General features: G+C 57.3%; 5 protein-coding genes across 5 annotated transcripts; 1 reads left to right on the plus strand and 4 right to left on the minus strand.

Moving 5' to 3' along the window:
* Positions 1-409: 409 nt before the first annotated feature.
* Positions 410-2179, minus strand: SCHCODRAFT_02357467 (uncharacterized protein). Its single transcript, XM_003029540.2, has 8 exons — positions 1775-2179; positions 1521-1721; positions 1412-1473; positions 1256-1352; positions 1065-1203; positions 835-944; positions 572-681; positions 410-469 (listed from the first exon to the last, which is right to left on the minus strand). The coding sequence occupies exons 1-7, from the start codon at positions 1898-1900 to the stop codon at positions 631-633; spliced, it is 786 nt and encodes a 261-aa protein (XP_003029586.1). The 5' UTR covers positions 1901-2179; the 3' UTR covers positions 410-469; positions 572-630.
* A 2853-nt stretch (positions 2180-5032) lies between these two features.
* On the minus strand, positions 5033-5797 carry SCHCODRAFT_02703470 (uncharacterized protein; the record flags this gene model as incomplete). The annotated part of the gene is made up of 3 exons (XM_003029541.1): positions 5033-5134; positions 5184-5739; positions 5790-5797. The coding sequence occupies 3 exons, from the start codon at positions 5795-5797 to the stop codon at positions 5033-5035; spliced, it is 666 nt and encodes a 221-aa protein (XP_003029587.1).
* Positions 5798-7056: 1259 nt separating this feature from the next.
* On the minus strand, positions 7057-7746 carry SCHCODRAFT_02357517 (uncharacterized protein). The gene is made up of 2 exons (XM_050342468.1): positions 7136-7746; positions 7057-7077 (listed from the first exon to the last, which is right to left on the minus strand). Exon 1 carries the CDS (start codon positions 7686-7688, stop codon positions 7341-7343), a length of 348 nt encoding a protein of 115 aa, XP_050198702.1. The 5' UTR covers positions 7689-7746; the 3' UTR covers positions 7057-7077; positions 7136-7340.
* Positions 7747-9947: 2201 nt separating this feature from the next.
* Positions 9948-11033, plus strand: SCHCODRAFT_02750646 (uncharacterized protein). The gene is made up of 3 exons (XM_050347246.1): positions 9948-10033; positions 10072-10609; positions 10660-11033. Exons 1-3 carry the CDS (start codon positions 10014-10016, stop codon positions 10771-10773), a joined length of 672 nt encoding a protein of 223 aa, XP_050198703.1. The 5' UTR covers positions 9948-10013; the 3' UTR covers positions 10774-11033.
* Positions 10813-12903, minus strand: SCHCODRAFT_02633332 (uncharacterized protein). Its single transcript, XM_050345763.1, is given in 6 exon segments — positions 10813-11739; positions 11789-11938; positions 11989-12148; positions 12203-12578; positions 12697-12698; positions 12710-12903. The coding sequence occupies 6 exon segments, from the start codon at positions 12863-12865 to the stop codon at positions 11177-11179; spliced, it is 1407 nt and encodes a 468-aa protein (XP_050198704.1). The 5' UTR covers positions 12866-12903; the 3' UTR covers positions 10813-11176.
* Between the last annotated feature and the right edge of the window lie 50 nt (positions 12904-12953).

The raw sequence follows: 12953 nt of genomic DNA on the forward strand, positions 1-12953 counted from the left end.
ACGATCGCTGAACGGCGGGGACGATAGTCCTTCAATTGTCAGTTAGCCCCTTGATCAACAATCATCGACGAAGGTGCCGCGTCCGCCCCGAGCCAGGTATATTGTTCGTCATCGTCGTGCAGGTTTTGTTCGGGTTGGGTAGGGCGGTTCAGGGAGGGGTAGGCAGGAGGCGTCAGGCGTCCGGGTGAGGATGGTATACGCCTTGGGGAGGGTGGCATACGCTCCCGTAGCGGAGCGACACGCCGTGGTGATGGTACGTTGGCGGAATGGCCCATCTATACGCCTCGATGATGATGTGGAGATACGTCTGGATAGCGGCACGGTACACCGTGATGTCGGTGCGGTGAGGGTGGTGAGGTATACAGCGGTACGCCGGGGATATAATGCAGCATAAGCGCCGGGGGTAATAGGTGTGTTGTAGTGTGGGTACGCCTTATAAAAAGGGTAGAATATGATACAGTATAAGAGGCTGCGAGGGAGGCGTCAGTAAAGGCTGAATGTAAGAGGTTGAACGCTCGAAAGCGCCGCGGAGGAAGCACGAAGAGACGCCAGATTGACAGACGACACTCACCTCGAATCTCGTCATCTCATGCCTATCTAGTGCCAGCGGTCGATAGTACGCCACGCCTTCTATACGACGCGCGCATGTACGGCGTGCGAGAGTCCGGTTTCGGCGCGTTGCTGGGGTAGAAGTTAGCGTCGCGATCGAACATGAGAACAGCGCTCCGTAGCAGTAGTGAACAAGTAGAGTTTCGCTTCGTCTGCTGCATGGCGCAGCAAGCTTTTGCTTGGATGGTGGTGTACCACGTAGCGAGGAAAGGATTGGATGCTCACCTTCAAGTACAGCAGCTCTCCCTTCCCCACGTGCCGGCTCGCGCGGAGGTCGAAGAAGAAGGTGAGGAGGTAGAATGTGTAGAGAAAGGATATCGTCCACTCAAGGATGGCTGGAAGAAGGGTTAGTTCAAATGCCGCGCTTCTCCGCTCCGAGTCGTAGAGATGGTAAGTCCCAAGTAAGGAAGGACGAGAATGCAACGAGGGTATGATCGAACAGCGAAAATACCCACCTCCCACATCATTCGACCAGTACATCGTGATGCCGAAGGCGATGGCAAGCACGATGAGGGTACTTGTGATGATTGCCTTAACGATGTAGGATGTCTTGAGCTTTTGGAGGTAGGGAAGGTCTTTGGAGAGCCATCGGAACTATTGGAGATCGAATGAGTGTATGCTCTTGGACAGTTGTGTCCGGACGTACCTCTACTATAGTGAAGATCGCGCTGAGGGCAACGCCCACGATGAACACAAGCAAGAACACCCGATGCAAGGTCGTGTGCCGCTTCGTGTCGAAGATGCTAGAGGCAGTCCCGTCAGCTATGACGAACACGGTTCACACAGACCCGTGCCCGCGCACCTCAACAGTATCAACCCCGCACCTCCGATCGCGCTCCCCAGGATGGCGAGGATGGAGAACACCTAAACTCCGTCAGCGTCCTGCTCGCGTGACACCAAATGCAACGCACCCTCTCGCGCTTGCGCATGGTCGGCGCGAGGCGCCCCGAGTGCCGCAGCCAGCGCTCGGCGGCGAGCGAGAGCACGAAGCCGATGCCCGTAAAGCAGCATCCAGTGACAAAGAGCGGCTTGAGGATGTCCGCGCCGACGTCGGAGATGTACGCGATCGTGCCGTCCTGCGAGACGTAGTGAGGCCGGCCGGAGGCGAGCCACTGCGGGGCGTCGTCAGGTCGTGTGCACGCGGGTAGGAGGGCAGGTCGCGCACCGTGATCAACAGCGCCCACAGCGTCGCGAACCAGGCGAAGGCGGCGACGAGGGGGAACCAGACGTAATACCAGTGGTGCCGGTGCACATGTGGGGCGGCGTCGGTAGTAGTGGTAGTGTCGGCCATAGCGTGCTAGCTGGCTGGCTGTCGGTGGCGGGGGAGACTAGGCCACGAGCGGGAGAGATAGGGTAGCGAGACGGGGAGATGAAAGTCGGAGAAGGGAGCCACGAACGAACCACGATCGGAGGAAGGGTGAAAAGTGCTGTCAGCAGAAGCGCGCGCCCGTGGCGCAGCAGGTCGCGGATATATCATGGACGGCGGTGATCTGCGATGATGTCACGAATCAACTTGACGCCGGTCGCTGCGTCACCCGCTGCTTCGGAAGGCGGCGAACTGCGCTCGGCGGCCCGCCGGCTAGTGAGCGCGCTTCTCGCACGCGTTCCCGAAGGCGCCAGAGGGTGCGGGCGGTCGACAAGAGCCCCTCGCTCTCGGCGGGTGAGGATGGAGGGGACCTCCTCGCCGACTATATTACCCTGCTCGGTAGGTTGTTAGACTCAAAAACTACCTTTGAGTCAGATATGGCAACGGCCCTCGGTGCCCATGACGCGATGTCTACTTGTCAGCGTTTCCCTCGGCAGCGATTCGTGGGCTCTTGACAGCCCGGATGCACTCCGTCTGAGTCCACAAGCATGCCTTCAAGCAACCTTGGCGAGAGCTGTTCAATGGCGGAAGGCCTCAAGGAGGGCTTCCAGCGCTGCGGGATGCACCGCCTAGAGGCCAGCTGAGCGAAGACTCGCGGTTTCGCAGCAGGTACGCGCAGACTGGCTGCAGACGGGCGCATAGGTCGCAGACACAGCGCCCACCGCCTCAAACCCCCTCGACGAGAGGAAGATTTGTCGCCTGCGGCTGACCGGTACGTACGCGAGTGTGGTAGGAGGTGAGAGAGGCCGATGTGGCGTCGGTGGAGGGAATAGCCTATTGCGGACTCGCCGATGCTTGAGCTACGCGACTTTCAGGACAGGTTGCGCCACGCGAGGCAAGCTTGTGTATTTCTGTGGATATACTCGAACCTTCGAAGAGGCTGTGGGATATAGGCTATATGGCGTGTATTCCGCCGAAAAAATGATCACGGTCGCGTTTCCGCGTCACGCAATCGCGGTTCGCCTAAGGGGGGCTGCAGTCATCGGAGATGGTGTAGAGTCATTCTACCCACCGCTCTGAACACTTCAATGACCTTGGAATTGGCGAGGAGGGACAGAAAGGACCGCCGACGCTGTTCGGCCATTGCCGACAAGGGCGGCAAGTCGGTCCGAGACCGCCGCCCGTCTTTGTTCCTCTTCTCGGCTTCCTATTCGCACTCAGATGGCGCTGATATAAATGGACCACCTCGACGTACTTATAAATCCCAGGAAGTTACATGACCCACCCGTTCATCCTCGTTGATCCTGCCTTACTTGAGTTGCCATGCTCGCCACCTTCGGGCGGTTTGAGGTTTCCGACACATAAAAAGCAAGCACCAATTCCAGAGTAATGGTAGAATTGTGTCCCTACTGCCTCTACAGTGCCCGGTCCGTGTGCGACGATGAGAGGACTAGAAGAGAGACGGGCAGCGAACGAGGCGGCGATCTCGGACCGACTTGCCGCCCTTGTCGGCAATGGCCGAACAGCGTCGGCGGTCCTTTCTGACCCTCCTCGTCAATTCCAAGGCCATCAAAGTGTTCAAAGCGGTGGGTTGGATGCCTTTGCACCATCTCCGATGAATGCAGCCCCCCTCAGGCGAGCCGCGATGGCGCGACGCGGAAACGCGACCGTGATTATTTTTTCGGCGGAATACACGCCATAAGGCTATGTATCTTCGACCAGAAACGCATATTCTGGGGGAGGTTAGTTGAGAGCTGTCAGCCTATAGAGCGGCATACCATAAAAGTAGCTTTTAACCCTCGTAGGCTGGCAGGATGGCTGATCCAGCAGGGGTGATAGGGCAACTGCAGGTCTGGAGAGGTTGACCAGGATGGCCCGAGCGCGAGTTAGCAAGCGAGCTCGAAGACGCGCACGCAAATGAGTCTAGAGCACGCAAACGAGTCTCAAGAAAGGCTGTCGACGGTAGAGCTCAGGAGGACCATGCTTTTGCGAGAGCAGTGGCGCCTTCGACCACATCGGTGGCCATCAATCGACTTCCCTCGCGACATCGGGATACCTCAACGACATCGTGTCACTGCGTCGACGCTGCAACCTGAGAAGGCGCCATAGCGGCGGCCAAAACAACATTAGAGCAGCAACAAAAAACTGGCGACATGAAGGCAAGAAGCAAGAAGCAAGAAGGGGGCGACATGGCCGTAGGAAGCAGGAAGCAAGGCAGGGGCGGCTCAAGGATCGTACCACCGAGCTACCACCGAGTTGCAACTTGTTTGACCTAGGGTGGAATGGCCGGCCCGGGCACGTTTCTCGGGACCGAGAGGTACAATAGCTCGGTGGGAGAAGGCAATTATATGGCGCGTGTTGAGCTTGAATGGAAGGGTCGGATGACTTGCGAGGACCAGGCGTGCTCAAGGAGAGCCGGACACACGGCTCAAAGGGACATAAAGGGTACCCTGTATTCTTCGTATACACGGCGCACTCATGCAAGGCGGGGCGGATCTGGCATCTGTTTCTTCCTGCACGCAAAGTCCAGACGATGTGCAATACCGCTGGAGCAGAGAAGGAAGCCCGCGCACAAATCTTCGATTTGTCTCCGTGTAGTGCAGGATCCAGAAGCTTGCCATCCTGGATCTCGCATGAGAAGAGAGGGTTAGAGGATGACGGGAAAGCAATACGGTTGGAATCGCTTTGCATACAGGGAGCAAGCCAGCAGAGCAGAGCACAACGACATGGTAGGAGCGGAGGCATACACAACCGTGAGAATCTTGAACGCGGCCACGTGATGACGTCGCGTTCGGCGCAAGTCGACTCTTGTGTGGCGCAACCGAGCAATGGAGGACTCGGATTTGCGCAATCTCGCAGTCTGTGCTGACGAGCAGGTCAAATTCAGTGAAAATTTTGACGAGAAACATGCATTCCAGATGATCTAGCCGAGAAAAAAGAGGAGAGGTAGAGTAAAGGCATAGTTCAGACGATGATCCAGATAGTAAGAGGTGAGTAGGAAATTAGCAGATGGAAGGATACAGAGCAAGAACTAGAGGAGCGCAAGACGGATACACGAAGCATTTTGAGGAGATACACGGGATCGTCAAGGTAGTTGTGTCGAGTAAGCGTACAACATCAGAGCTGCTCATGGGAGGCGACACGGAAGCGGGGAGGTATCTCAGACCCAGAGAATAGCACTAGCTTCTCAGAGAACGCAATCAGAGTCTCAGCGGCATCCTAGGGGACAGTTAGCAGTGCTCCTCTGAACGCAGTTCAGGAAGCTCACCTTCTTGTCCGCCTCGTCCTGCGCAGCGAGCGCTGCAGTACCCAGCCCCTCACGCTCGTAATCATCCGCGTTCGCAAGCTTACACGACGTCTCTCCCGCAAACGGATGCGCGTGCCGCAGCCCCAGGACCTCGAGCTCACCCATCGGGCCCTCGACGAACGTCCCCTTGGGGTGCTGATCGACCAAGTGCCGCCTGAAGTTGGACAGACCGAGGCCCCCGTTGCGATTGTCAGTCCTGAAGGCCACCCTACAGTACGAGCAGCGCACGCCAGCGTCGGTGTAGGACGCGATGGCGGGGGAGCAAACAACGATGACGTTCCGTTGGTCCCGGTTGGTCTTCCGAGTCCCCCTCTCGGAGGAGGAGGAGCCGGTCGATCGACGACGCTTGGGGGAGGGGGAGGGGGATGGCGATGGGGACGATGAGGGGGGCGACGTCGACTTGCGCGAGGAGGGGCTGCGGGTGGTACGCTTGGCCGACTGGACGGCAGCGGCGGCGCGCTTCGTGCGTTTGGCGGGGGATGCGCGGGGAGAGGGAGCCTTCTTGAGGGCGCGATGGCTGGGGGGAAGGTCAGACGGGACGCGTCGACACGCAACGTGGTCACGTACATGGCCATGGCGACAAAGTACGATCGAGTAAAGCGGATGGATGAGGATGGAGCAGCTAGTAGCAGATCGAATGCTCGGGATGCGCTCAGAAAAGGGGATGCTCGATGCGAGGGCAGACGAGGGCGAGTGTAGCTGATGAGGGGAAAGAAGACGCGTCCTCGCCGGCCTTTATACGAATGCCCCCTCCCCCGTGCCCTTCCTCTCCGCTGCCCTCCAAGAACGATGAAGGCGGCACAGCCACCCATCATTTGACACCGGAAGTACCACGGGGAGGCAGCTGGCGGAGATGCAATCAAGGGTTATGAATGGCCGCCCGTACGTCAGGACGTACTTGCCGGCGGAGATTTCCCAGGCACATCAAAGAGAAAGGGAGGACGCGGCGGACGCGGAAGACGCATGGGGGCTAGTGTTGAGGGCGATTGATGGACTAGGACATGGGGTGGTGGGGTGGTAGTCGCGCGACAAGGTTGTGCTGGAAAAGGAAGGTGGTGTGTCGGGACAAGGGTACGCATATCGGGCGTATGGAAGGGAGTGCAGCGGGCGTGTTTCCAGATATTGGATGCTAAGAAAAATTATGAAGCACTCTTGAAGGTCACAAAAGTTGGCGATGAAGTCAGATTACAATAGCAAAAATATGGACGAAGGTGATGGGCAAGAGCAAGAAGTGTGGCGTACCTCCCCGATAGCGACAATCATCTTATCCGATCTCGGCACCGTCCGCTCATCGCATGTAAGCCCTCCGTCCAGGCCGCTCGCGTGTCGCAGTCCTCGTGCACGACCTCCGCTCACGCCTCGCTCCGGCCCCGGGTATTCGTCACCCTCGGATTCGGAACTCGCGCGCGACGTCAGTAGGCAGGGAAGAGGCTTCGCATGGCCAATGAGCAGGCGTACAGCATGGCGTGCTCTGTTCGCGCACTCGCGCCTGTTAATTCTGGCGCATTCCGTCTCCGGAGCAGAAGACGGCAGTTGTTGGGGACTAGGTGCCGCTATTGAGTCCGAAATGAGGGTTTCCCTTTGTAACGACGTCAGACCGCGTTGCGCGGGGAGCAGTCATTGTTCTTTTTAAGTCGCCTGCGGTCCAGTTGAGCGTTATTGACCGGAAGCGTCCACTGACCTCGGAGAACATCGCCTTGCACGAGCTCCCTAATCTCTCATACCCTGACGAAGTGGTAAAGTCCGACTTTCATCTCGCCTTCAGCTACTATCATCAACGATGGAATGCCCTCTGTACCGTTGGCCCTACAAACCTTCTGCTTATCTTCGCCGATCCGTGTCCCTGGCTCGCCGTCTACAGCATGTCAGATGGCTCCTTGTCGCGCATATGGATAGCTCAAAGGCCGACGGACCTTGCATCTTCCGAGAATCTAGAGTCGCATGCAAATAGCCGCGACGTGGGATCCAGGGTACGGCTTGCATGGTCTGCGGAAGAAGTACAACGGGTACCAGATAGCGCACAAGGAACCCGCGCTGTGCGGAAGCAGCACGGACGGAAAGCCTAAATAATAGAATGTGATGTAGTCAATCACATCACATTTCACCTTCCCGCCGGCGTCATTTCGCGGTCGCGGCGAGGCGATGGCGCAATTCGAACTTCGTCGACCATGTTGATTCGAATTTGTCGAGTGCCAAGTGTCGGATCGTCGATGACGCCCATTCGAAGCCGCCGGTGACATTGAGTGCAGGCCTCAATAGCGCGGAGTGCATCGAGTCGTCAGCGGCGTCAATTTGTCCATCGATGGCCTTCGATAGCGAGGAAGCAGGCGACCGTCTGTGGCGGTACGTTTCATCAGTGGCTGTACACAATCGAGACCACGCGCAAGACACGAGAGCGCAAGCCGGCGGAGAGAAGACAGCGGTATCTGCTGCCACGACCTGAGAAAGTGGAAGGCACGGGCACATTCCTTCTGGGCCGCTAGGCGCCGCGTTGCGGACGCGAGTTTCCGGGAACGCCGAGTATCGATACGTGCTGTAAGAAGGGCCGAAGTTTCGTAGGCTTCGAGGTGGGAGACCGGGGGAGAAGGAAAGTCAGGCGAGGGCGCTGTTCCGGCAATTGAACGACATGAGCACTATCGGCAGGCCATGTCAGGAAGCGGAAGTACTCGTAGCAATAGACGAGACTCTGCGTCGGAAGCTTGGGTGAAAATCCAGCAAGAGCGAAAGCAAGGCCGTACAGCGTGCCCCGTGCGACAGGCAAAAGATCGCACGTGGTTGTTCTCACGGTAATGCGCTTTTCCTCCTGCCATTGTCTGCTGCAGCCGTGGGCTTGACGTCCCAGCCGACGCCGAATAGTGAAGAAGAAAATCTACTTTTTTCACCGTCTAACGGCTCGCTCGCGCTCTTACAACCAGGATGGCGCGCTCACTGCGCCATCCAGGAATTCACTTCCTCCTCAAGCCACCCGATTATCCTTCTCACACGCTTCCCTCGCCCAGCTCTGTTATGACTCTCTTGTATTCTGCCCTGGCACCGATGTGTTGATTGATAATACGCGGCCATGTCGGGCACCCACAGGAACGCGGCGGACTCATGACCAATACTCTATAGTGTCTTCGGGACACGTAGGGCTGTCACTTCCTTCCCTCGCTATTTTGCTCCTTCCGACGGTACGTCTTCGCGTGGTCGGTATCGCCACTGATGGATTGTCACAGCCACAGACGTGCATGCGCCCTTGTACTACAGAAAGCTATCGATTGACGAATTCGAAGACCATCGATATACGGATCGACGCCGCTGACGATACGACAGCATGAAGAAGTTCCGCGCAATTGAGTCCTACTTTCGGCGTCTTCGACGATCCAGACTGGCATCATCGACGCTTCGACTTGACACCATCGGCAAATTCGAATGGACGTCATAACGAATTCGCACGATGCCGGCGGAAGGTAAAATGTGATGTGATTAACTGTGAAAACATCACATTCAAGCTTTAGCGTTTTAGTCCCGCGCTGCTTCCGCCTGGCGCGGGACATTGTGCGCTATTTGGAATCCCTTGTACTTCTTCCGCAGACCATGCAAGCTGCGTTTCGTACCCACGTTGCGTCTATTTACGTGTGGCTCTGTCTCCTTGGCGCGTGTACTAGGTCCCCCGGATTCCACTCTATCCGCCGGCAACAAGGTATGCCCGGAAAGGCTATAGTGAGCGAATTCACAGGGATCTGCGCGGCCCCCGTATCTGGACCAATCAGGCTCACCTAATACACCGCAAGCAGGACAATAGCTACTTCGCGCGCAATGGGCGCTGACGTCGTCACAAAGGGAAGCCCTCATTTCGGACTCAATAGCAACACCTGGTAACCGGAGTCTCCGTGCTCGGCTTGGCACGGAATACGCTAGAATTAGAGGTGAGTGTGTGAGTAGAGCACGCAATGCTGTGCAGGCTGCGAAGCCCCTCGAGGTTCCTGTTGACGTCGCGCGCGAACTTCGGATTCCAGTATTACGAATGGTGAGGGCCGAATCGAGACGTGAGCAGAGGTCATCGTACACGAGGACGTCGGTATGCATGCGGCTCGAGGGTGGGCTCGCATTCAATAAGCGGAGGGTACCGTGATCAGATTAGATGCCTATGCCTATCAAAGAGGTACGCCACACTTCTTGCTTTCGCCCACCACGTCTTTTTGGCGTCCGATTGCTCTGATCTGTCTTCATCAACTACACCTATTAATTCTGGAGATGCTTTATGGTTTCTCCTGCCCTCGGAAAACCAAGATCGCAGGAGCTGGTCATATTCAGTGCGACCCGCAGGCGTGCCCTTGTTCTGACCCATCACCTTCCTTTTGCAGAACAGACTTATCGTGCGACTTCCACCCCACCACCCCATCTTCTAGTCCATCAACATCCTTCGGACAGCCCCCCATGTGCCGTCCGGGTCTTCTCTTCACTTTGGCAGTGACGTGCCTGGGAAGCCTACGCCCGGTACGTCCTGACGTCCGACCGTTCATAACCCTTGATTGCATCTCCGCTAGCTGCGTACCCTTTGTACTTCCGGCATAAGATGATGTGTGGCTGTGCTTCATCTGGCGATCTTGGAGGACACGGGGGAGAAGGGGGAGGGCATTCATATATAAGACCGGGCGAGGACGCGCTTCCTTCCCCTCATCAACAGCACTCGCCATCGCTTGCCCCCCGCCTCTAGCAACCCGTCTTCCGAGCGTCTTCCTCGCACTATATCTCCTACTAGCTGCTTCACCCTCATCCATCTACAGTACTCGATCCTACCTTGTCGCCATGGCCATGTACGTGCCCATGTTCCGCGATGGCGCGTCCCGTCTGACCCCGCCACCAGTCACCACGCCCTCAAGAAGGCCTCCTCCCCCAGTGCCTCCCCTGCTAGCCGCACGAAGCGCGTCGCCGCTGCCGCGCAGTCCGCCAAGCGCACCACCCGCAGCCCCTCCCCTCGCAAGTCTGCGTCGCCCTCATCCTCGTCATCCTGCTCCTCTTCCTCCACGAGCCGCAGCTCTCCTGGCTCGTCCTCTTCCAAGAAGAGGACCACCAGGGAGCAGCGGAACATCGCGCTCCCCCTCTCTCCCGCGATCGCGGAGTACACCAATGCCTCCGCACGCTGCTCTTACTGCAGGAAGGCCATCCAGTACGACGACCGTCACGGCGGCATCGGTCTGTGGAACTTCGGCCGGCACCTCAAGAACAAGCACCGCAAGGGGACCTTCGTCAAGGGTCCCTCGCACGAGCTCGAGGTCCGCGGGGTGCGGCACGCACATCCGTTTGAGGGCGAGGGAGCCATGTACTTTGACGGCGACGGCGACTATGTGCGCAAGGGTGCCGGCGCCGCGGCGCTGGCTATTCAGGACGAGGACGACATGAAGGTGAATATCCTGACCTCCGCATCGAAGGACACTATTGAATGTACTCTCAGGAAGCCGCCGAGATGCTGATGGGGCTCAAGTTCAAAGAAGTTCGATTTGCGGCTGTGCAATCGGCGGAGCCCAGCGTCCCTTCCCCGCGTCTTATTCCCCGCGGTCGTCTGTGATGTAGCTGTATCTCACCGCTGTATCCCTCTCATTGTATGCTTCCCTCGACACGACCGCTTCACGATCTCCTTGCATCTGTATCCAATCCTCTATGCACATCTCTCTCGTCTTCTGGATTCCGTTCTGTCCTCACGTCTACCTATTAATACCTTATCAGCTACTCACCGTCTGGATTATTTATTGTACTATGCCTGTCCTTTATTTTTCCTACGTATTCTGCTAGTCACCTAAATGTATGCGTTAGTCACTACCCAAGGGCGCCTCCTACAATGCGTAGCCTGATCGTCAGTCGGATGCGCGTGGTTCGAAACGAGAGGATACATTTGTCAAGAATCACAGTGAACGCCACACTTCTTTTCATAGTTTCTTCGACGGCGTCGTGCACCGTAGCATCAAGCCGCCCTACTTCCAGTCCACGCGCAGCACCTTCCTCCCCACTCCCTTCGTGCGCTCCAGCACCGTCTCGACGCGCCCAAGACCGCCATCCTCCACGGCGCGCACGAAATCCGGCACCCCGCCTCCGACGCCGAAGTACAGCACTTTTGCTGCGACCAGACACAGCGGCTTACAACCCTGCGAGATGTCGCGGGCAGGACCCGATGACGAACCAGCGGCAGCTTCAGACGATCCGGCCTCCGCCGATTGGGATCCTGCGCTCGTCGCCTGCGCACCAGCGGGGCATGCCGCTCGCATGATGCCAATGAGCGCGTCCAGCGACTCCGTGCGATAGATCGTCTCCGATGTCAGGACCATGTCGTATGTCGAGTCGAGGGTGGAGTCTTGGAATCGCTCGCGCAGAATGTTCTCCCAGCTCCCGGACACCAGCTCGATCTCGATGTTGCGCTCGGAGAGGGCGCTTAGAAAGGCTGCTTTGAGCGTTGGTGTAATGTGGATATCGCCAGGGATTGTTGGGTCCGGCTTAGTCGCGATGGATGCGTCCGCGGGTGGTGGCGAAACGGGGAGTTCTGGGGAAAGGTTAGCAACGGAACAACTCGAGCACTGCCGAGGACCGACCCGACTCGGCCGCCTCCTCATCCTCAGTGATCGACGAGAGACCCTTGTCGGCGTTCTTAGCTACAGAATCTTCCGTGGTTGTTTCAGGAACTTCCTGCGAAGCAGAAAAGTCTGGGGAGACGCGATACGCCGCGGATGCGGGTGATAAGTCTGTGTTTTATGAGCACCGATGAAAACAGTCAGCGATACAATGAACTTACACCAGGCGATGAGCAGATTTGGTAAGGTAATCAGCTCCAGTACAGATGCGTTGTAGTCCTGAAGCGTAATCTTCGTATGAGGTGCCTCCGATGGCCTACGTTCGTCCTGGAAGATTTCGTGCAGCAGATAGAGTGAAGGGATCGCTGTCCCACAACCGATCTACGATGTGTCAGTTTACTTCCTTACTTGCAATCCATCAATCCATTCGCCTACCTCTAGAACTCTCTTGCCTGCCCAGGCGCTGATCGCGGTCGCGTCGGAGCTGGTTCCCTCACCCGCTTGCAGACCATCGAGGTAGTCGACGAGGTCCAGGCTGCATTCCCATGTCTTCAATCCGCCTTCGTATAATCCGGGTACCAGGTCCGAAGGCGCGTCCAAAAACGCGGGTGTACGCGTGGGATCTGAAGGCGTCCCACTTGCCGCAGAGTCCTCCCCGGTAGGGACTTCATTCGGTAGGGCAACGTCGGCCTCCGCAATTAACTGATAGCGCGCATCGAAGAGATCACGCCGCGCAAGGGTGAGACGCCGACCAGAGGCAAGCGGGATGTCCGTCGGCGTATAGGAGATGACCTCGGGTAGTTTATCTAACTGAACTGGCGAAGACCCGTTAGCTACTGTCCACCCCCAAAGACGAGGATTGTGGCAACGATGATGCAATGGTGTAGCCAGGTCAGAGTCCGTTTCATGCTGAGTCTGAGCGGAGTAGAAAGATATATTCACCAATCGTGCGACAGTGTGCGATCTATACGCCGCAAGAGCTGCCTGCTCCGGCGGAGCGGGTTGGTCCTTCTGATCGGCATTGGGCTTTTCGTCCAAAGACAGATTATTCAGGGCTTCGGTGTCAGCCTCCTCGATATCAAAGTTGAACTTGAACATTCTGAACGGAAAGCCGAAGGTGATGATGATGGTCAAAAGCAAGCCGTAAGCCAACGCCAAAGGACGGGCACTGATAAGCGCCTGACGT

This window comes from Schizophyllum commune (assembly GCF_000143185.2).
Source record: "Schizophyllum commune H4-8 unplaced genomic scaffold SCHCOscaffold_9, whole genome shotgun sequence".
Taxonomy (NCBI): domain Eukaryota; kingdom Fungi; phylum Basidiomycota; class Agaricomycetes; order Agaricales; family Schizophyllaceae; genus Schizophyllum; species Schizophyllum commune.